This window comes from Taudactylus pleione, unplaced genomic scaffold (genome assembly GCF_031769625.1).
Source record: "Taudactylus pleione unplaced genomic scaffold, aTauple2 ptg001175l, whole genome shotgun sequence".
Lineage (NCBI taxonomy): Eukaryota > Metazoa > Chordata > Amphibia > Anura > Myobatrachidae > Taudactylus > Taudactylus pleione.
The window spans coordinates 96,808-119,805 of NW_028285576.1; the positions used below are offsets into that span (position 1 = coordinate 96,808).

Here is a 22,998-nt window from a genome sequence, read left to right on the forward strand (position 1 = left end):
GCTGTGCTGTGGCTGATGTTACAGATGTATACACAGGACTGTGAGGTATTACAGATGTGAGATAGCAGTAGTGGGCGTCTCTATGCTGGCTGAGCTGTGGCTGATGTTACAGATGTATACACAGGACTGTGAGGTATTACAGATGTGAGATAGCAGTAGTGGTTTCTCTATGCTGGCTGAGCTGTGGCTGATGTTACAGATGTATGCATAGGACTGTGAGGTATTACAGATGTGAGATAGTAGTAGTGGGTGTCTCCATGCTGGCTGTGCTGTGGCTGATGTTACAGATGTATACATAGGACTGTGAGGTATTACAGATGTGAGATAGCAGTAGTGGGTGTCTCTATGCTGGCTGAGCTGTGACTGATGTTACAGATGTATACACAGGACTGTGAGGTATTACAGATGTGAGATAGCAGTAGTGGGCGTCTCTATGCTGGCTGAGCTGTGGCTGATGTTACTGATGTATACACAGGACTGTGAGGTATTACAGATGTGAGATAGCAGTAGTGGTGTCTCTATGCTGGCTGAGCTGTGGCTGATGTTACAGATGTATACATAGGACTGTGAGGTATTACAGATGTGAGATAGTAGTAGTGGGTGTCTCTATGCTGGCTGTGCTGTGGCTGATGGTACAGATGTATACACAGGACTGTGAGGTATTACAGATGTGAGATAGCAGTAGTCGGCGTCTCTATGCTGGGCTGAGCTGTGGCTGATGTTACAGATGTATACAGAGGACTGTGAGGTATTACAGATGTGAGATAGCAGTAGTGGGAGTCTCTATGCTTGCTGTGCTGTGGCTGATGTTACAGATGTATACACAGGACTGTGAGGTATTACAGATGTGAGATAGCAGTAGTGGGTGTCTCTATGCTGGCTGTGCTGTGGCTGATGTTACAGATGTATACACAGGACTGTGAGGTATTACAGATGTGAGATAGCAGTAGTGGGAGCATCTCTATGCTGGGTGAGCTTTGGCTGATGTTACAGATGTATACACAGGACTGTGAGGTATTACAGATGTGAGATAGCAGTAGTGGGTGTCTCTATGCTGGCTGTGCTGTGGCTGATGTTACAGATGTATACACAGGACTGTGAGGTATTACAGATGTGAGATAGCAGTAGTGGGTGTCTCTATGATAGCTGTGCTGTGGCTGATGTTACAGATGTATACGCAGGACTGTGATGTATTACAGATGAGAGATAGCAGTAGTGGGTGTCTCTATGCTGGCTGAGCTGTGACTGATGTTACAGATGTATACGCAGGACTGTGAGGTATTACAGATGTGAGATAGCAGTAGTGGGAGCGTCTCTATGCTGGGTGAGCTGTGGCTGATGTTACAGATGTATACACAGGACTGTGAGGTATTACAGATGTGAGATAGCAGTAGTGGGTGTCTCTATGCTGGCTGAGCTGTGGCTGATGTTACAGATGTATACACAGGACTGTGAGGTATTACAGATGTGAGATAGCAGTAGTGGGTGTCTCTATGCTGGCTGTGCTGTGGCTGATGTTACTGATGTATATACAGGACTGTGATGTATTACAGATGTGAGATAGCAGTAGTGGGAGCGTCTCTATGCTGGGTGAGCTGTGGCTGATGATACAGATGTATACACAGGACTGTGAGGTATTACAGATGTGAGATAGCAGTAGTGGGTGTGTCTATGCTGGCTGTGCTGTGGCTGATGTTACAGATGTATACACAGGACTGTGAGGTATTACAGATGTGAGATAGCAGTAGTGGGCGTCTCTATGCTGGCTGAGCTGTGGCTGATGTTACAGATGTATACACAGGACTGTGAGGTATTACAGATGTGAGATAGCAGTAGTGGGTGTCTCTATGCTGGCTGAGCTGTGGCTGATGTTACTGATGTATACACAGGACTGTGAGGTATTACAGATGTGAGATAGCAGTAGTGGGCGTCTCTATGCTGGCTGTGCTGTGACTGATATTACAGATGTATACACAGGACTGTGAGGTATTACAGATGTGAGATAGCAGTAGTGGGTGTCTCTATGCTGGCTGTGCTGTGGCTGATGTTACAGATGTATACACAGGACTGTGAGGTATTACAGATGTGAGATAGCAGTATTGGGTGTCTCTATGCTGGCTGTGCTGTGACTGATGTTACAGATGTATACCCATGACTGAGGTATTACAGATGTGAGATAGCAGTAGTGGGTGTCTCTATGCTGGCTGAGCTGTGGCTGATGTTACAGATGTATACACAGGACTGTGAGGTATTACAGATGTGAGAAAGCAGTAGTGGGTGTCTCTATGCTGGCTGAGCTGTGGCTGATGTTACAGATGTATACACAGGACTGTGATGTATTACAGATGTGAGATAGCAGTAGTGGGTGTCTCTATGCTGGCTGTGCTGTGGCTGATGTTACAGATGTATACACAGGACTGTGAGGTATTACAGATGTGAGATAACAGTAGTGGGTGTCTCTATGCTGGCTGAGCTGTGGCTGATGTTACAGATGTATACACAGGACTGTGAGGTATTACAGATGTGAGATAGCAGTAGTGGGTGTCTCTATGCTGGCTGTGCTGTGGCTGATGTTACTGATGTATACACAGGACTGTGATGTATTACAGATGTGAGATAGCAGTAGTGGGTGTCTCTATGCTGGCTGAGCTGTGGCTGATGTTACAGATGTATACATAGGACTGTGAGGTATTACAGATGTGAGATAGTAGTAGTGGGTGTCTCCATGCTGGCTGTGCTGTGGCTGATGTTACAGATGTATACATAGGACTGTGAGGTATTACAGATGTGAGATAGCAGTAGTGGGTGTCTCTATGCTGGCTGAGCTGTGACTGATGTTACAGATGTATACACAGGACTGTGAGGTATTACAGATGTGAGATAGCAGTAGTGGGCGTCTCTATGCTGGCTGAGCTGTGGCTGATGTTACTGATGTATACACAGGACTGTGAGGTATTACAGATGTGAGATAGCAGTAGTGGTGTCTCTATGCTGGCTGAGCTGTGGCTGATGTTACAGATGTATACATAGGACTGTGAGGTATTACAGATGTGAGATAGTAGTAGTGGGTGTCTCTATGCTGGCTGTGCTGTGGCTGATGGTACAGATGTATACACAGGACTGTGAGGTATTACAGATGTGAGATAGCAGTAGTCGGCGTCTCTATGCTGGGCTGAGCTGTGGCTGATGTTACAGATGTATACAGAGGACTGTGAGGTATTACAGATGTGAGATAGCAGTAGTGGGAGTCTCTATGCTTGCTGTGCTGTGGCTGATGTTACAGATGTATTCACAGGACTGTGAGGTATTACAGATGTGAGATAGCAGTAGTGGGTGTCTCTATGCTGGCTGTGCTGTGGCTGATGTTACAGATGTTTACACAGGACTGTGAGGTATTACAGATGTGAGATAGCAGTAGTGGGAGCGTCTCTATGCTGGGTGAGCTGTGGCTGATGTTACAGATGTATACACAGGACTGTGAGGTATTACAGATGTGAGATAGCAGTAGTGGGTGTCTCTATGCTGGCTGTGCTGTGGCTGATGTTACAGATGTATACACAGGACTGTGAGGTATTACAGATGTGAGATAGCAGTAGTGGGTGTCTCTATGATGGCTGTGCTGTGGCTGATGTTACAGATGTATACGCAGGACTGTGATGTATTACAGATGAGAGATAGCAGTAGTGGGTGTCTCTATGCTGGCTGAGCTGTGACTGATATTACAGATGTATACACAGGACTGTGAGGTATTACAGATGTGAGATAGCAGTAGTGGGAGCGTCTCTATGCTGGGTGAGCTGTGGCTGATGTTACAGATGTATACACAGGACTGTGAGGTATTACAGATGTGAGATAGCAGTAGTGGGTGTCTCTATGCTGGCTGAGCTGTGGCTGATGTTACAGATGTATACACAGGACTGTGAGATATTACAGATGTGAGATAGCAGTAGTGGGGTCTCTATGCTGGCTGTGCTGTGGCTGATGTTACAGATGTATATACAGGACTGTGATGTATTACAGATGTGAGATAGCAGTAGTGGGAGCGTCTCTATGCTGGGTGAGCTGTGGCTGATGTTACAGATGTATACACAGGACTGTGAGGTATTACAGATGTGAGATAGCAGCAGTGGGTGTCTCTATGCTGGCTGATGTTACAGATGTATACACAGGACTGTGAGGTATTACAGATGTGAGATAGCAGTATTGGGTGTCTCTATGCTGGCTGTGCTGTGACTGATGTTACAGATGTATACACATGACTGAGGTATTACAGATGTGAGATAGCAGTAGTGGGTGTCTCTATGCTGGCTGAGCTGTGGCTGATGTTACAGATGTATACACAGGACTGTGAGGTATTACAGATGTGAGAAAGCAGTAGTGGGTGTCTCTATGCTGGCTGAGCTGTGGCTGATGTTACAGATGTATACACAGGACTGTGATGTACTACAGATGTGAGATAGCAGTAGTGGGTGTCTCTATGCTGGCTGTGCTGTGGCTGATGTTACAGATGTATACACAGGACTGTGAGGTATTACAGATGTGAGATAGCAGTAGTGGGTGTCTCTATGCTGGCTGTGCTGTGGCTGATGTTACTGATGTATACACAGGACTGTGATGTACTACAGATGTGAGATAGCAGTAGTGGGTGTCTCTATGCTGGCTGTGCAGTGACTGATGTTACAGATGTATACACAGGACTGTGAGGTATTACAGATGTGAGATAGCAGTAGTGGGTGTCTCTATGCTGGCTGAGCTGTGGCTGATGTTACAGATGTATACACAGGACTGTGAGGTATTACAGATGTGAGATAGCAGTAGTGGGTGTCTCTATGCTGGCTGTGCTGTGGCTGATGTTACAGATGTATACACAGGACTGTGAGGTATTACAGATGTGAGATAGCAGTAGTGGGTGTCTCTATGCTGGCTGTGCTGTGGCTGATGTTACAGATGTATACACAGGACTGTGAGGTATTACAGATGTGAGATAGCAGTAGTGGGAGCGTCTCTATGCTGGGTGAGCTGTGGCTGATGTTACAGATGTATACACAGGACTGTGAGGTATTACAGATGTGAGATAGCAGTAGTGGGTGTCTCTATGCTGGCTGTGCTGTGGCTGATGTTACAGATGTATACACAGGACTGTGAGGTATTACAGATGTGAGATAGCAGTAGTGGGTGTCTCTATGATGGCTGTGCTGTGGCTGATGTTACAGATGTATACGCAGGACTGTGATGTATTACAGATGAGAGATAGCAGTAGTGGGTGTCTCTATGCTGGCTGAGCTGTGACTGATGTTACAGATGTATACACAGGACTGTGAGGTATTACAGATGTGAGATAGCAGTAGTGGGAGCGTCTCTATGCTGGGTGAGCTGTGGCTGATGTTACAGATGTATACACAGGACTGTGAGGTATTACAGATGTGAGATAGCAGTAGTGGGTGTCTCTATGCTGGCTGAGCTGTGGCTGATGTTACAGATGTATACACAGGACTGTGAGATATTACAGATGTGAGATAGCAGTAGTGGGGTCTCTATGCTGGCTGTGCTGTGGCTGATGTTACAGATGTATATACAGGACTGTGATGTATTACAGATGTGAGATAGCAGTAGTGGGAGCGTCTCTATGCTGGGTGAGCTGTGGCTGATGTTACAGATGTATACACAGGACTGTGAGGTATTACAGATGTGAGATAGCAGTAGTGGGTGTGTCTATGCTGGCTGTGCTGTGGCTGATGTTACAGATGTATACACAGGACTGTGAGGTATTACAGATGTGAGATTGCAGTAGTGGGCGTCTCTATGCTGGGTGAGCTGTGGCTGATGTTACAGATGTATACACAGGACTGTGAGGTATTACAGATGTGAGATAGCAGTAGTGGGTGTGTCTATGCTGGCTGTGCTGTGGCTGATGTTACAGATGTATACACAGGACTGTGAGGTATTACAGATGTGAGATAGCAGTAGTGGTGTCTCTATGCTGGCTGAGCTGTGGCTGATGTTACAGATGTATACACAGGACTGTGAGGTATTACAGATGTGAGATAGCAGTAGTGGGTGTCTCTATGCTGGCTGAGCTGTGGCTGATGTTACTGATGTATACACAGGACTGTGAGGTATTACAGATGTGAGATAGCAGTAGTGGGCGTCTCTATGCTGGCTGTGCTGTGACTGATATTACAGATGTATACACAGGACTGTGAGGTATTACAGATGTGAGATAGCAGTAGTGGGTGTCTCTATGCTGGCTGTGCTGTGGCTGATGTTACAGATGTATACACAGGACTGTGAGGTATTACAGATGTGAGATAGCAGTATTGGGTGTCTCTATGCTGGCTGTGCTGTGACTGATGTTACAGATGTATACACATGACTGAGGTATTACAGATGTGAGATAGCAGTAGTGGGAGCGTCTCTATGCTGGGTGAGCTGTGGCTGATGTTACAGATGTATACACAGGACTGTGAGGTATTACAGATGTGAGATAGCAGTATTGGGTGTCTCTATGCTGGCTGAGCTGTGGCTGATGTTACAGATGTATACACAGGACTGTGAGGTATTACAGATGTGAGAAAGCAGTAGTGGGTGTCTCTATGCTGGCTGAGCTGTGGCTGATGTTACAGATGTATACACAGGACTGTGATGTATTACAGATGTGAGATAGCAGTAGTGGGTGTCTCTATGCTGGCTGTGCTGTGGCTGATGTTACAGATGTATACACAGGACTGTGAGGTATTACAGATGTGAGATAGCAGTAGTGGGTGTCTCTATGCTGGCTGTGCTGTGGCTGATGTTACTGATGTATACACAGGACTGTGATGTACTACAGATGTGAGATAGCAGTAGTGGGTGTCTCTATGCTGGCTGTGCAGTGACTGATGTTACAGATGTATACACAGGACTGTGAGGTATTACAGATGTGAGATAGCAGTAGTGGGTGTCTCTATGCTGGCTGAGCTGTGGCTGATGTTACAGATGTATACACAGGACTGTGAGGTATTACAGATGTGAGATAGCAGTAGTGGGTGTCTCTATGCTGGCTGAGCTGTGGCTGATATTACAGATGTATACACAGGACTGTGAGGTATTACAGATGTGAGATAGCAGTAGTGGCTGTCTCTATGCTGGCTGTGCTGTGGCTGATGTTACTGATGTATACACAGGACTGTGAGGTATTACAGATGTGAGATTGCAGTAGTGGGGGTCTCTATGCTGGCTGTGCTGTGGCTGATGTTACAGATGTATACACAGGACTGTGAGGTATTACAGATGTGAGATAGCAGTAGTGGGTGTCTCTATGCTGGCTGAGCTGTGGCTGATGTTACAGATGTATACACAGGACTGTGAGGTATTACAGATGTGAGATAGCAGTAGTGGTGTCTCTATGCTGGCTGTGCTGTGGCTGATGTTACAGATGTATACACAGGACTGTGAGGTATTACAGATGTGAGATAGCAGTAGTGGGTGTCTCTATGCTGGCTGAGCTGTGGCTGATATTACAGATGTATACACAGGACTGTGAGATATTACAGATGTGAGATAGCAGTAGTGGGTGTCTCTATGCTGGCTGAGCTGTGGCTGATGTTACAGATGTATACACAGGACTGTGATGTATTACAGATGTGAGATAGCAGTAGTGGGTGTCTCTATGCTGGCTGAGCTGTGGCTGATGTTACAGATGTATACACAGGACTGTGAGGTATTGCAGATGTGAGATAGCAGTAGTGGGTGTCTCTTTGCTGGCTGTGCTGTGGCTGATGTTACAGATGTATACACAGGACTGTGAGGTATTACAGATGTGAGATAGCAGTAGTGGGTGTCTCTTTGCTGGCTGTGCTGTGGCTGATGTTACAGATGTATACACAGGACTGTGAGGTGTTACAGATGTGAGATAGCAGTAGTGGCTGTCTCTATGCTGGCTGTGCTGTTGCTGATGTTACAGATGTATACACAGGACTGTGAGGTATTACAGATGTGAGATAGCAGTAGTGGTGTCTCTATGCTGGCTGTGCTGTGGCTGATGTTACAGATGTATACACAGGACTGTGAGGTATTACAGATGTGAGATAGCAGTAGTGGTGTCTCTATGCTGGCTGTGCTGTGGCTGATGTTACAGATGTATACACAGGACTGTGAGGTATTACAGATGTGAGATAGCAGTAGTGGGTGTCTCTATGCTGGCTGTGCTGTGGCTGATGTTACAGATGTATACACAGGACTGTGAGGTATTACAGATGTGAGATAGCAGTAGTGGGTGTCTCTATGCTGGCTGTGCTGTGGCTGATGTTACAGATGTATACACAGGACTGTGAGGTATTACAGATGTGAGATAGCAGTAGTGGTGTCTCTATGCTGGCTGTGCTGTGGCTGATGTTACAGATGTATACACAGGACTGTGAGGTATTACAGATGTGAGATAGCAGTAGTGGATGTCTCTATTCTGTCTGAGCTGTGGCTGATGTTACAGATGTATACACAGGACTGTGAGGTATTACAGATGTGAGATAGCAGTAGTGGGTGTCTCTTTGCTGGCTGTGCTGTGGCTGATGTTACAGATGTATACACAGGACTGTGAGGTGTTACAGATGTGAGATAGCAGTAGTGGCTGTCTCTATGCTGGCTGTGCTGTTGCTGATGTTACAGATGTATACACAGGACTGTGAGGTATTACAGATGTGAGATAGCAGTAGTGGTGTCTCTATGCTGGCTGTGCTGTGGCTGATGTTACAGATGTATACACAGGACTGTGAGGTATTACAGATGTGAGATAGCAGTAGTGGGTGTCTATGCTGGCTGTGCTGTGGCTGATGTTACAGATGTATACACAGGACTGTGAGGTATTACAGATGTGAGATAGCAGTAGTGGGTGTCTCTATGCTGGCTGTGCTGTGGCTGATGTTACAGATGTATACACAGGACTGTGAGGTATTACAGATGTGAGATAGCAGTAGTGGTGTCTCTATGCTGGCTGTGCTGTGGCTGATGTTACAGATGTATACACAGGACTGTGAGGTATTACAGATGTGAGATAGCAGTAGTGGGTGTCTCTATGCTGGCTGTGCTGTGGCTGATGTTACAGATGTATACACAGGACTGTGAGGTATTACAGATGTGAGATAGCAGTAGTGGTGTCTCTATGCTGGCTGAGCTGTGACTGATGTTACAGATGTATACACAGGACTGTGAGGTATTACAGAAGTGAGATAGCAGTAGTGGGTGTCTCTATGCTGGCTGTGCTGTTGCTGATGTTACAGATGTAGATGCAGGACTGTGAGGTATTACAGATGTGAGATAGCAGTAGTGGGTGTCTCTATGCTGGCAGTGCTGTGGCTGATGTTACAGATGTATACACAGGACTGTGAGGTATTACAGATGTGAGATAGTAGTAGTGGGTGTCTCTATGCTGGCTGTGCTGTGGCTGATGTTACAGATGTATACACAGGACTGTGAGGTATTACAGATGTGAGATAGCAGTAGTGGGTGTCTCTATGCTGGCTGAGCTGTGGCTGATGTTACAGATGTATACACAGGACTGTGAGATATTACAGATGTGAGACAGCAGTAGTGGGTGTCTCTATGCTGGCTGAGCTGTGGCTGATGTTACCGATGTATACACAGGACTGTGAGGTATTACAGATGTGAGATAGCAGTAGTGGGTGTCTCTATGCTGGCTGTGCTGTGACTGATGTTACTGATGTATACACAGGACTGTGAGGTATTACAGATGTGAGATAGCAGTAGTGGGTGTCTCTATGCTGGCTGAGCTGTGGCTGATGTTACAGATGTATACACAGGACTGTGAGGTATTACAGATGTGAGATAGCAGTTGTGGGTGTCTCTATGCTGGCTGAGCTGTGGCTGATGTTACAGATGTATACACAGGACAGTGAGGTATTACAGATGTGAGATAGCAGTAGTGGGCGTCTCTATGCTGGCTGAGCTGTGGCTGATGTTACAGATGTATACACAGGACTGTGAGGTATTACAGATGAGGATCGTAGTGGGTGTCTCTCTGCTGGCTGTGCTGTGGCAGATGTTACTGTTGTATACACAGGACTGTGAGGTATTACAGATGTGAGATAGCAGTAGTGGGTGTCTCTATGCTGGCTGTGCTGTGGCTGATGTTACAGATGTATACACAGGACTGTGAGATATTACAGATGTGAGATAGCAGTAGTGGGTGTCTCTATGCTGGCTGTGCTGTGGCTGATGTTACAGATGTATACACAGGACTGAGATGTATTACAGATGTGAGATAGCAGTAGTGGGTGTCTCTATGCTGGCAGTGCTGTGGCTGATGTTACAGATGTATACACAGGACTGTGAGGTATTACAGATGTGAGATAGCAGTAGTGGGTGTCTCTATGCTGGCTGAGCTGTGGCTGATGTTACTGATGTATACACAGGACTGTGAGGTATTACAGATGTGAGATAGCAGTAGTGGGTGTCTCTATTCTGGCTGTGCTGTGGCTGATATTACAGATGTATACACAGGACTATGAGGTATTACAGATGTGAGATCAGTAGTGGGTGTCTCTATGCTGGCTGTGCTGTGGCTGATGTTACAGATGTATACACAGGACTGTGAGATATTACAGATGTGAGATAGCAGTAGTGGGTGTCTCTATGCTGGCTGTGCTGTGGCTGATGTTACAGATGTATACACAGGACTGTGAGGTATTACAGATGTGAGATAGCAGTAGTGGGTGTCTCTATGCTGGCTGAGCTGTGGCTGATGTTACTGATGTATACACAGGACTGTGTGGTATTAGAGATGGCAGTCATGTGTAATGTAACTTTGTGTTATATCAGATTTTTTTTATTATTATATTGGGCTGCATACAGATGGCGGTCATGTGTAATGTAATTGTGTGTTATAGCAGATCTGTGTTATTATTATATTAGACTGCATACAGATGGCGGTCATGTGTAATTTATCTGTGTGTTACAGCAGATATGTGTTATTATTATATATCATGTGCTGACGTTACTGTATCACCTCTTTTTTTAACACTTAACCAAGAGGTAACGATATTATTTTACAAGATTTTTTTATTTGTGACTAAAACACTTTTTCTCTTTCTGTACCTAGGAACATGTTTCCTTCAAATCTGGTGGAGGCAACTTTTAAGCAGGTCAGTCAGACCACGTATGTCACTCTAGTGTCAGTGTAATTTCACATACATGTCACTCACCGGTCAGTGTAATTCCACATTTTGGGCCCATTGCACTGAGTGCGTGTCACCTATTATTGCTCCCATGTAGCGTGCACGAAAGTAACAGCGCACATTTGCTTGTGCGCAGTTGCACTCCTTTCAGCGAGCGGACCGTCAATATCCGTACACGTGATACTCGTCATCATCATTACTGTGCGCTCTCACCAGCCCGATCCACGTCTGAAAGCTGGCGTATTTATGCTTCCCGCAACTATGTTCATTCTGCAATTTCCTCGTTGGGAATGCCCCATTGCAGGGCAGTTACACGCCTGTTACACGCCTTCAGTCGCATGAGAACATATTACTGAAAGGCATATGATTGCTTGTGTACGCTTGGTTCTGGAACAAACGCAGTTCTACCGCACACAATTTACTCCGTAAGCAGGCGTACATTCTGCTCTGCCTCTCCCATTACAGGTATATATAATGTATATACCATGCTACTCTGCCAGGTGAGAGAAGGAGCAGCTACTCAGGGGCCTAGTTATTATTATACGCAGAACCGCATAGCGGTGCATCAGGATGTGTTCATGTAGCAATGTTCTAACATGTTCATGCCGGGTCGTGGTTACTCCAGTAGCAGCTGTACCGTCGAATATAGGGCCTGAAGATGGCGTTAGCTATCAGAGATGAGCACTGAGCCGGAGGGAGGGTAGGGATCTGAAGATGGCGTTGGCTATCGGAGATGAGCTCTGAGGTGGAGGGAGCGTAGGGATCTGAAGATGGCGTTAGCTATCGGAGATGAGCTCTGAGCCGGAGGGAGGGTAGGGATCTGAAGATGGCGTTAGCTATCGGAGATGAGCTCTGAGCCGGAGGGAGGGTAGGGATCTGAAGATGGCGTTAGCTATCGGAGATGAGCTCTGAGCCGGAGGGAGGGTAGGGATCTGAAGATGGCGTTAGCTATCGGAGATGAGCTCTGAGCTGGAGGGAGGGTAGGGATCTGAAGATGGCGTTAGCTATCGGAGATGAGCTCTGAGCCGGAGGGAGGGTAGGGATCTGAAGATGGCGTTAGCTATCGGAGATGAGCTCTGAGCTGGAGGGAGGGTAGGGATCTGAAGATGACGTTAGCTATCGGAGATGAGCTCTGAGGTGGAGGGAGGGTAGGGATCTGATGATGGCGTTAGCTATCGGAGATGAGCTCTGAGCTGGAGGGAGGGTAGGGATCTGATGATGACGTTAGCTATCGGAGATGAGCTCTGAGATGGAGGGAGGGTAGGGATCTGAAGATGGCGTTGGCTATTGGAGATGAGCTCTGAGCCGGAAGTAGGGTAGGTATCTGAAGATGGCGTTAGCTATCGGAGATGAGCTCTGAGGTGGAGGGAGCGTAGGGATCTGAAGATGGCGTTAGCTATCGGAGATGAGCTCTGAGCCGGAGGGAGGGTAGGGATCTGAAGATGGCGTTAGCTATCGGAGATGAGCTCTGAGCCGGAGGGAGGGTAGGGATCTGAAGATGGCGTTAGCTATCGGAGATGAGCTCTGAGCTGGAGGGAGGGTAGGGATCTGAAGATGGCGTTAGCTATCGGAGATGAGCTCTGAGCCGGAGGGAGGGTAGGGATCTGAAGATGGCGTTAGCTATCGGAGATGAGCTCTGAGCTGGAGGGAGGGTAGGGATCTGAAGATGACGTTAGCTATCGGAGATGAGCTCTGAGGTGGAGGGAGGGTAGGGATCTGATGATGGCGTTAGCTATCGGAGATGAGCTCTGAGCTGGAGGGAGGGTAGGGATCTGATGATGACGTTAGCTATCGGAGATGAGCTCTGAGATGGAGGGAGGGTAGGGATCTGAAGATGGCGTTGGCTATTGGAGATGAGCTCTGAGCCGGAAGTAGGGTAGGTATCTGAAGATGGCGTTAGCTATCGGAGATGAGCTCTGAGTTGGAGGGAGGGTAGGGATCTGAAGATGGCGTTGGCTATCGGAGATGAGCTCTGAGGTGGAGGGAGGGTAGGGATCTGAAGATGGCGTTATCGGAGATGAGCTCTGTGCCGGAGGGAGGGTAGGGATCTGAAGATGACGTTAGCTATCGGAGATGAGCTCTGATGTGGAGGGAGGGTAGGGATCTGAATATGGCGTTATCGGAGATGAGCTCTGAGCCGGAGGGAGGGTAGGGATCTGAATATGGCGTTATCGGAGATGAGCTCTGAAACTTTTACTTTTCAAGGCTTCATAAATAGCCAAATGGCAATGCCCTATAGTGTATCGTCATGGCGGTGAGCTAGGATTCTGACCTTATCGCAGGAAGTATCTGCAGTGCCTCCTGCAGTGCCTCTCGCAGTGCCTGTATAAATGTCTCCTTTATAAAGTGCAGTGCCTCCTGGGTTGGTCCCATTATAAGTAGCTGTGATTGTAAGATGTGAGAAATTCATGTTATTTCCATATGATCATGGGGGGCGCAGACCTTGATAAATAGGCCCCTAAGTGTTACTGAGTTTTGCTGCACCTCATCCCCTAGTTACTGTACCGCAGATGGAGCAGCTTTACTTGGTAGAAGACGTGCGCTGCTGCTGCGCATATGCAATGGAGGAAATGCAGTGTCTACATAAACGTGGCACTACACATCCCAGCATGCCCTGCCAAAGTGTTAGCTTTCCCTAACCGCAAACCTCTGGCAGGACATGCTGGAAGGTGTAGTACCACAGCAGCTGGAGTGCCACAGGTTGCCTTCCCATGTTATACACATTGGCGCTGAGCAGCGGGCGCTGCGGCAGGTCTCTCGTCTCTAGGAAACTCGCCCGGTCTGTATGCAGAGGTCACAGATAAATGAAGGAATATATCATTTATTTTATACCAGTCTAAACTTTCTTATCGTCCTTCCAGTACCGCACCAAGAATGTGCCCATAATAAAGGGGAGGAAGGCGACTTCCTCGGAGAGCGTCACTCACAGGATCCTCATCTATGGGATTCAGGATGAGAACGGGTCACACATACAGAACTTTGCTCTGGACATCACCCCGTCCCCAGACATCGTGTACAAGTCAGAGCCTGGCACCAGTGAGGGGATGAACGTGCTGGGCATTGTCATTTTCTCTGCCACCATGGGTACGCTACGTCTAAAAAACGTTTTTATTACATTAAATTATTGCACCGTCTTTCTTAAAGTTCAGTATGACAAAAAGTTGTGCAGCTGAGAGTAATGGCTGGGTACTAGGTACTGCCTTCCCCGTGTCTGAGACCCTCCGATTACACAAGAACACCCTGTAATAACAACAGCTCATGAGGCGTATTACTGTATCCTCACCGTATAGCAGAACATCTGACAGGACAAGTCCGGTTTTGCAGTCCCCTGGGTAAACACTGAACGTGGCAGTATAAGTTTGGTTAGGACATGGGCAGATATGCCGGAGTCACTGACAAGGGCTGACACAACAGCGTGATCCAGGGACAGGTAAGTAGTCAGGGCAGATGGCAGAGGAGTACCTGGTAACAATCCGAGTATAGTGCACCTCTGGTGGACCTGTCCTAAACTTTTAAGGTATATTTATCATTATCCATCGCTACTAACAATCTGTATTTCTGCTTATTGCAGTGATTCAGATAGCAGTAGTGATCGGTAGTGAGTCAGGCCATCAGATAGCAGTAGTGAATCAGGCCCTCAGATAGCAGTAGTGATCAGTAGTGAGTCAGGCCATCAGAGAGCAGTAGTGATCAGTAGTGAATCAGATAGCAGTAGTGATCGGTAGTGAATCAGGCCCTCAGATAGCAGTAGTGACTGTTAGTGAATCAGGCCCTCAGATAGCAGTAGTGACCGTTAGTGAATCAGGCCCTCAGATAGCAGTAGTGATCGGTAGTGAGTCAGGCCATCAGATAGCAGTAGTGATCAGTAGTGAATCAGGACCTCAGAGAGCAGTAGTGAGTCAGGCCCTCAGAGATCAGTAGTGAATCAGGACCTCAGACAGCAGTAGTGAGTGAGGCCCTCAGATAGCAGTAGTGAATCAGGACCTCAGATAGCAGTAGTGATCAGTAGTGAATCAGACCCTCAGATAGCAGTAGTGATCAGTAGTGAATCAGGCCCTCAGATAGCAGTAGTGACCAATAGTGAATCAGACCCTCAGATAGCAGTAGTGATTGGTAGTGAATCAGGCCCTCAGATAGCAGTAGCGATCAGTAGTGAGTCAGGCCCTCAGATAGCAGTAGTGATCAGTAGTGAATCAGGCCCTCAGACAGCAGTAGTGACCAATAGTGAATCAGACCCTCAGATAGCAGTAGTGATCGGTAGTGAATCAGGCCCTCAGATAGCAGTAGCGATCAGTAGTGAGTCAGGCCCTCAGATAGCAGTAGTGATCAGTAGTGAATCAGGCCCTCAGATAGCAGTAGTGATCAGTAGTGAATCAGGCCCTCAGATAGCAGTAGTGAATCAGGCCCTCAGATAGCAGTAGTGAGTCAGGCCCTCAGATAGCAGTAGTGATCGGTCGTGAATCAGGCCCTCAGATAGCAGTAGTGATCAGTGGTGAATCAGAACCTCAGATAGCAGTAGTGATTGGTAGTGAATCAGGCCCTCAGATAGCAGTAGCGATCAGTAGTGAGTCAGGCCCTCAGATAGCAGTAGTGATCGGTAGTGAATCAGACCACAGATAGCAGTAGTGAATCAGACCCTCAGATAGCAGTAGCGATCAGTAGTAAGTCAGGCCCTCAGATAGCAGTAGTGATCGGGAGTGACTCAGGCCCTCAGATAGCAGTTGTGATCAGTAGAGATTCAGGCCCTCAGATAGCAGTAGTGATCAGTAGTGAATCAGACCTCAGATGGCAGTAGTGATCAGTAGTGATTCATGCCCTCAGATAGCAGTAGTGATCAGTAGTGATTCAGGCCCTCAGATAGTGGTAGTGAATCAGACCCTCAGATAGCAGTAGTGATCGGTAGTGAATCAGACCCTCAGATAGCAGTAGTGATCAGTAGTGGTTCAGGCCCTCAGATAGCAGTAGTGATCGGTAGTGAACTAGACCTCAGATAGCAGTAGTGATCGGTAGTGAATCAGACCCTCAGATAGCAGTAGTGATCGGTAGTGAATCAGACCCTCAGATAGCAGTAGTGATCGGTAGTGAATCAGATAGCAGTAGTGATCAGTAGTGAATTAGGTTCTCAGATAGCAGTAGTGATTGGTAGTGAATCAAACCCTCAGATAGGAGTAGTGATTGGTAGTGAATCAGATAGCAGTAATGATTCAGGCTCTCAGATAGCAGTAGTGATCGGTAGTGAATCAGACCCTCTGAAAGCAGTAGTGATCAGTAGAGATTCAGGCCCTCAGATAGCAGTAGTGATCAGTAGTGATTCAGGTCCTCAGATAGCAGTAGTGATTGGTAGTGAATTAGACCTCAGATAGCAGTAGTGATCGGTAGTGACTCAGACCCTCAGATAGCAGTAGTGATCGGTAGTGAATCAGATAGCAGTAGTGATTCGGGCCCTCAGATAGCAGTAGTGATCGGTAGTGAATCAGACCCTCAGATAGCAGTAGTTGATCGGTAGTGAATCAGACCCTCAGATAGCAGTAGTGATTAGTAGTGAATCAGGTCCTCAGATAGCAGTAGTGATCGGTAGTGAATCAAACCCTCAGATAGCAGTAGTGATCGGTAGTGAATCAGATAGCAGTAATGATTCATGCCCTCAGATAGCAGTAGTGATTGGTAGTGAATCAGACCCTCAGACAGCAGTAGTGATCAGTAGAGATTCAGGCCCTCAGATAGCAGTAGTGATCAGTAGTGAATCAGACCTCAGATAGCAGTAGTGATCAGTAGTGATTCAGGTCCTCAGATAGCAGTAGTGATTGGTAGTGAATTAGACCTCAGATAGCAGTAGTGATCAGTAGTGACTCAGACCCTCAGATGGCAGTAGTGATCGGTAGTGAATCAGATAGCAGTAGTGATTCAGGCCCTCAGATAGCAGTAGTGATTGGTAGTGAATCAGACCCTCAGATAGCAGTAGTTGATCGGTAGTGAATCAGACCCTCGGATAGCAGTTGTGATCGATAGTGAATCAGATAGCAGTAGTGATCAGTAGTGGTTCAGGCCCTCAGATAGCAGTAGTGATCGGTAGTGAACTAGACCTCAGATAGCAGTAGTGATCGGTAGTGAATCAGACCCTCAGATAGCAGTAGTGATCGGTAGTGAATCAGGTTCTCAGATAGCAGTAGTGATTGGTAGTGAATCAGACCCTCAGATAGCAGTAGTGATCGGTAGTGAATCAGACCCTCAGATAGCAGTAGTGATCGGTAGTGATCGGTAGTGAATCAGGTTCTCAGATAGCAGTAGTGATTGGTAGTGAATCAAACTCTCAGATAGCAGTAGTGATCGGTAGTGAATCAGATAGCAGTAATGATTCATGCCCTCAGATAGCAATAGTGATTGGTAGTGAATCAGACCCTCAGATAGCAGTAGTGATGAGTAGAGATTCAGGCCCTCAGATAGCAGTTGTGATCAGTAGTGAATCAGACCTCAGATAGCAGTAGTGATCAGTAGTGATTCAGGTCCTCAGATAGCAGTAGTGATTGGTAGTGAATTAGACCTCAGATAGCAGTAGTGATCAGTAGTGACTCAGACCCTCAGATGGCAGTAGTGATCGGTAGTGAATCATATAGCAGTAGTGATTCAGGCCCTCAGATAGCAGTAGTGATTGGTAGTGAATCAGACCCTCAGATAGCAGTAGTTGGTCGGTAGTGAATCAGACCCTCAGATAGCAGTTGTGATCGGTAGTGAATCAGATAGCAGTAGTGATCAGTAGTGGTTCAGGCCCTCAGATAGCAGTAGTGATCGGTAGTGAACTAGACCTCAGATAGCAGTAGTGATCGGTAGTGAATCAGACCCTCAGATAGCAGTAGTGATCGGTAGTGAATCAGGTTCTCAGATAGCAGTAGTGATTGGTAGTGAATCAGACCCTCAGATAGCTGTAGTGATCGGTAGTGAATCAGACCCTCAGATAGCAGTAGGTAGTGATCGGTAGTGAATCAGATAGCAGTAGTGAATCAGGCCCTCAGATAGCAGTAGTGATCGGTAGTGAATCAGACCCTCAGATAGCAGTAGTGATCAGTAGTGAATCAGACCTCAGATAGCAGTAGTGATCAGTAGTGAGTCAGGCCATCAGATAGCAGTAGTGATTCAGGCCCTCAGATAGCAGTAGTGATTGGTAGTGAATTAGACCTCAGATAGCAGTAGTGATTGGTAGTGAATCAAACCCTCAGATAGCAGTAGTGATTGGTAGTGAATCATACCCTCAGATAGCAGTAGTGATCGGTAGTGAATCAGACCCTCAGATAGCAGTAGTGATCGGTAGTGAATCAGATAAAAGTAGTGATCAGTAGTGAATCAGGTCCTCAGATAGCAGTAGTGATCAGTAGTGAATCAGGCCCTCAGATAGCAGTAGTGATAAGTAGTGAATCAGACCCTCAGATAGCAGTAGTGATCAGTAGTGAATCAGATAGCAGTAGTGAATCAGACCCTCAGATAGCAGTAGTGATCAGTAGTGAATCAGACCCTCAGATAGCAGTAGTGATCAGTAGTGAGTCAGGCCCTCAGATAGCAGTAGTGATCGGTAGTGGATCAGACCCTCAGATAGCAGTAGTGATCAGTAGTGAATCAGATCCTCAGATAGCAGTAGTGATCAGTAGTGAATCAGACCCTCAGATAGCAGTAGTGATCAGTAGTGAATCAGACCCTCAGATAGCAGTAGTGATCAGTAGTGAATCAGACCCTCAGATAGCAGTAGTGATCAGTAGTGAATCAGACCCTCAGATAGCAGTAGTGATCAGTAGTGAATAAGGCCCTCAGATAGCAGTAGTGAATCAGACCCTCAGATAGCAGTAGTGATCAGTAGTGAATCAGACCCTCAGATAGCAGTAGTGATCAGTAGTGAATCAGATAGCAGTAGTGATCAGTAGTGAGTCAGGCCCTCAGATAGCAGTAGTGATCGGTAGTGGATCAGACTCTCAGATAGCAGTAGTGATCAGTAGTGAATCAGACCCTCAGATAGCAGTAGTGACCAGTAGTGAATCAGACCCTCAGATAGAAGTAGTAATCAGTAGTGAATCAGACCCTCAGATAGCAGTAGTGATCAGTAGTGAATAAGGCCCTCAGATAGCAGTAGTGATCAGTAGTGAATCAGACCCTCAGATAGCAGTAGTGATCAGTAGTGAATAAGGCCCTCAGATAGCAGTAGTGATCAGTAGTGAATCAGACCCTCAGATGGCAGTAGTGATCAGTAGTGAATAAGGCCCTCAGATAGCAGTAGTGATCAGTAGTGAATCAGACTCCCAGATCGCAGTAGTGAATCAGATAGCAGTAGTGATCAGTAGTGAATCAGGCCCTCAGATAGCAGTAGTGATCAGTAGTGAATTAGATAGCAGTAGCGCTGGTATTTAATTCTGAGACCTTACAAAACACCAGAACACACTTGCTGGGGACACTGCTAGATTAGTGCTGCATCATGGAAGCCCCCGAGCTTCCCAATCGCACCTGGTCACATGTATCACATGGAGAATGTCGTATGACCAGCAGTGTAAGGATCACCTCTCTCTCTCATGTCCTTTCACAATCCCTCTTTTATTTTTTAGATAGCCCATAACCCACACTCCCCGGGCAGCCATCTTTCCCAGTGTGCGATGGGCCTCTGTTTCCATGGACCCCCCAGTACCCATGCCCCTCATATCATCACCTCTCCCTTCTTCTTTTTGGCATTGACTAGATTCTCTGTTGTCCTTGGATATAACTGAATGTTTTCTGTATCCGGCTGTTTGTTGCACTGTTTACGCTTTGTTGTGTGTTATGTGTCCTGGATTTTGTGCTGTGTATCAGGGTACCCAGAACGTGCTGCCTTTAGTGGATCTATATTTTCTATTACAGTACAGTATATATCCTTATTTCAGGTATAATGTTGGGCCGCATGGGGACAAGCGGAGTCCCTCTGGTCAGTGTCTGCCAGTGCCTGAATGAGTCCGTCATGAAGATTGTGGCTGTTGCTGTCTGGTAAGTGTGGCCCGTCTCCTGCGTGGGCCCGTCTCCTGCGTGGGCCCGTCTCCTGCGTGGACTGTCTGTGACATATTAAGGATAATAGTGGTACTGTGTAATGACCATACATTGGAGTAAATGCTGTCTGTGTTTGTGGTCCTGGCAGGTACTTCCCTTTTGGGATTGTCTTCCTTATCGCAGGGAAGATCCTGGAGATGGATGACCCCACAGCCATAGGGAAGAAGCTGGGATTCTATGCCATCACTGTGGTGTGCGGCCTCGTGGTACACGGGCTCTTCATCCTTCCCCTCATGTATCTATTTATCACCAAAAAGAACCCCATTGTCTTTATCCGAGGAGTGCTGCAGGCTCTGCTTATAGCACTGGCCACGTCCTCCAGGTATGATGCTCTGCAGACACTTCCTCCAGGTATGATGCTCTGCAGACACTTCCTCCAGGTATGATGCTCTGCAGACACTTCCTCCAGGTATGATGCTCTGCAGACACTTCCTCCAGGTATGATGCTCTGCAGACACTTTCTCCAGGTATGATGCTCTGCAGACACTCTGTGTGTCCAGGTATGATGCTCTGCAGACACTGTGTGTGTCCAGGTGCTTCCTGCATATATAATTTTTGGTAATGATGTGATATATACACAATGTATGGTTCCCCTGGGGAGAGTGCAAGCGAGTTCCCAGCCCCAAACGATATCATTATTGTTGTCCAGTGATCGCGCACCTCATACATAAAGTGATATATTAATGGGTTCTGCAGTACAGCAGTTCCTTTGGCTAGAATGAGGGCTTTCTATCAGGGGTGGCGAATTCCGACCACCCTCCCGAAGCCCCTGCTCTCCTCTTCTGGGCTTCTTTTACGGGTGGTACATGCGTACGCACAGAGGGAGGGGCTCAAGATGGTGGGCGGCCAGTGTAGTCCATCCTGATAAGTAGGCAATCAAGCTTCAGAGGAAATTCTGACTCCCTACCAGGCCTCAATAATAAAATCAACAATTTGTATTTAATGTTTTTTTTATGGGCGATCGTGGCCAGGGGTAGATCCCACAAAAAATGACAGGAGAGGCACAATATGGCAGCAGATAGCAGAGACTTTGGCGCTGTCTGGTGCCATATTTCCAGTGATAGCAATGTGTGCTCTCCTCCCGGGGGACTGGCCAGGGCTGCCATCAGAAATGTTGGGGTCCGGTACTGACAAAATAGGCAGAGCCCCCCGAGGTATAGGGCAGACTTGGGTGGAGTTGTGGATAATGTGGGTGAAGCTACTTCGCGGGTGGTGCGTCAATTGGTGTGTATATCAGGGATGGCTGGACATGGTATAGGGGGGGGGGGCACAGGATAGAGAAGGCTGGATATTAATAGGGGGCACAGGGCAGGGTAGGCTAAAAAAGCGAGGGCACTTGGGTGGGAAGAGTGGATTGGGGTGGCAAAGGGCAGACAAGGCCGGCTAGACATAGGGGTGCCGCAGGGAAGACTGGCTGGTTGGCTGGACTAGAAGGGGAGGGAGTGCAGGGAAGGCTGGCCGCAAATGGGGAGACAGGTGACATAACTCTGCAATGGGGAGGCAGGTGACATAACTCTGCAATGGGGAGGCAGGTGACATAACTCTGCAATGGGGAGGCAGGTGACATAACTATGCAATGGGGAGACAGGTGACATAACTCTGCAATGGGGAGACAGGTGACATAACCCTGCAATGGGGAGACAGGTAACATAACTCTGCAATGAGCAGGCAGGTGACATAACTCTGCAATGGGGAGGCAGGTGACATAACTCTGCAATGGGGAGGCAGGTGACATAACTGCAATGGGGAGGCAGGTGACATAACTATGCAATGGGGAGACAGGTGACATAACTCTGCAATGGGGAGACAGGTGACATAACCCTGCAATGGGGAGACAGGTGACATAACCCTGCAATGGGGAGGCAGGTGACATAACCCTGCAATGGGGAGGCAGGTGACATAACTCTGCAATGGGGAGGCAGGTGACATAACTCTGCAATGGGGAGGCAGGTGACATAACTGCAATGGGGAGGAATGTTCGGGGTAGTGCACTGAGGGCCATAATTCTGAGATGAACGCAATACCTACAGTATGTTGGGTGCAGTGCAGTGATTGGTTAGTGATGACTACTACAACTATATATATATATATATATATTTACTACAAAATATCCTAGACTGCGCTATCGAGTCAAATACAGCAGCACCCTTCAGTGAGTCCTCTGTTAGACAGACTATTTCAAGAGATGAACAAATTGATCACTGATTACATATATTGTAAAATACAATGCAGTCCCTCCAGAGGTTTATAAGTCTTCTTTTCTTCTGAAGAGACAAGTTCGCCGTTGTTCCTACTCTTTTTCAGTTCTGGTCAAATTAGTCCAAAAAATTGAGCTTGCTTTAAATCCTCCTCGAGGTTCTAAAAAAGATACCCTCGTACCAAGAAACACCCAAAAATAGGCCCAAGGCCAACATTAATAACGTTTTAAAAATTGAAAATGAAATATTCCTTTATTTAAAATGTAACAATGTATTAGATGGACAATATCTTACACAATTCTGATAATATGCAACCATCCGATCTTTGGAGAAGAATAACATACACCTTCCAATCAAGGAAATGCTTAAATGTGGTATCCACCTCTTTCTGAGACTTCTTCAGGGGTAAATCTCAATATGGGTGTACACACATATATTTAATGTATGACCAAAAATTAGGCGATTCTTTGAATCAGATACTGTGGGACCTCGTAATTGATGTGTGTAAAACGATGCCCGTGATTTAATGTCTGACCATCTACTAGTCGATTAATTGAATCAAAAATGTAAAACCTCTG

At 46.8% G+C, this 22,998-nt stretch overlaps 1 protein-coding gene across 1 annotated transcript in view; it reads left to right on the forward strand.

Moving 5' to 3' along the window:
• SLC1A7 (solute carrier family 1 member 7) overlaps positions 1-22,998 on the forward strand; it is a gene marked incomplete at its 5' end in the record, with an annotated part of 92,542 nt that overhangs the window by 24,503 nt on the left and 45,041 nt on the right. Inside the window, 4 exons of the mRNA XM_088462256.1 lie at positions 11,093-11,135; positions 14,030-14,252; positions 20,063-20,162; positions 20,311-20,544. Of these exons, the coding sequence (XP_088318382.1) occupies positions 11,093-11,135; positions 14,030-14,252; positions 20,063-20,162; positions 20,311-20,544 (600 nt within the window). The remainder of the gene's footprint in view (positions 1-11,092; positions 11,136-14,029; positions 14,253-20,062; positions 20,163-20,310; positions 20,545-22,998) is intronic.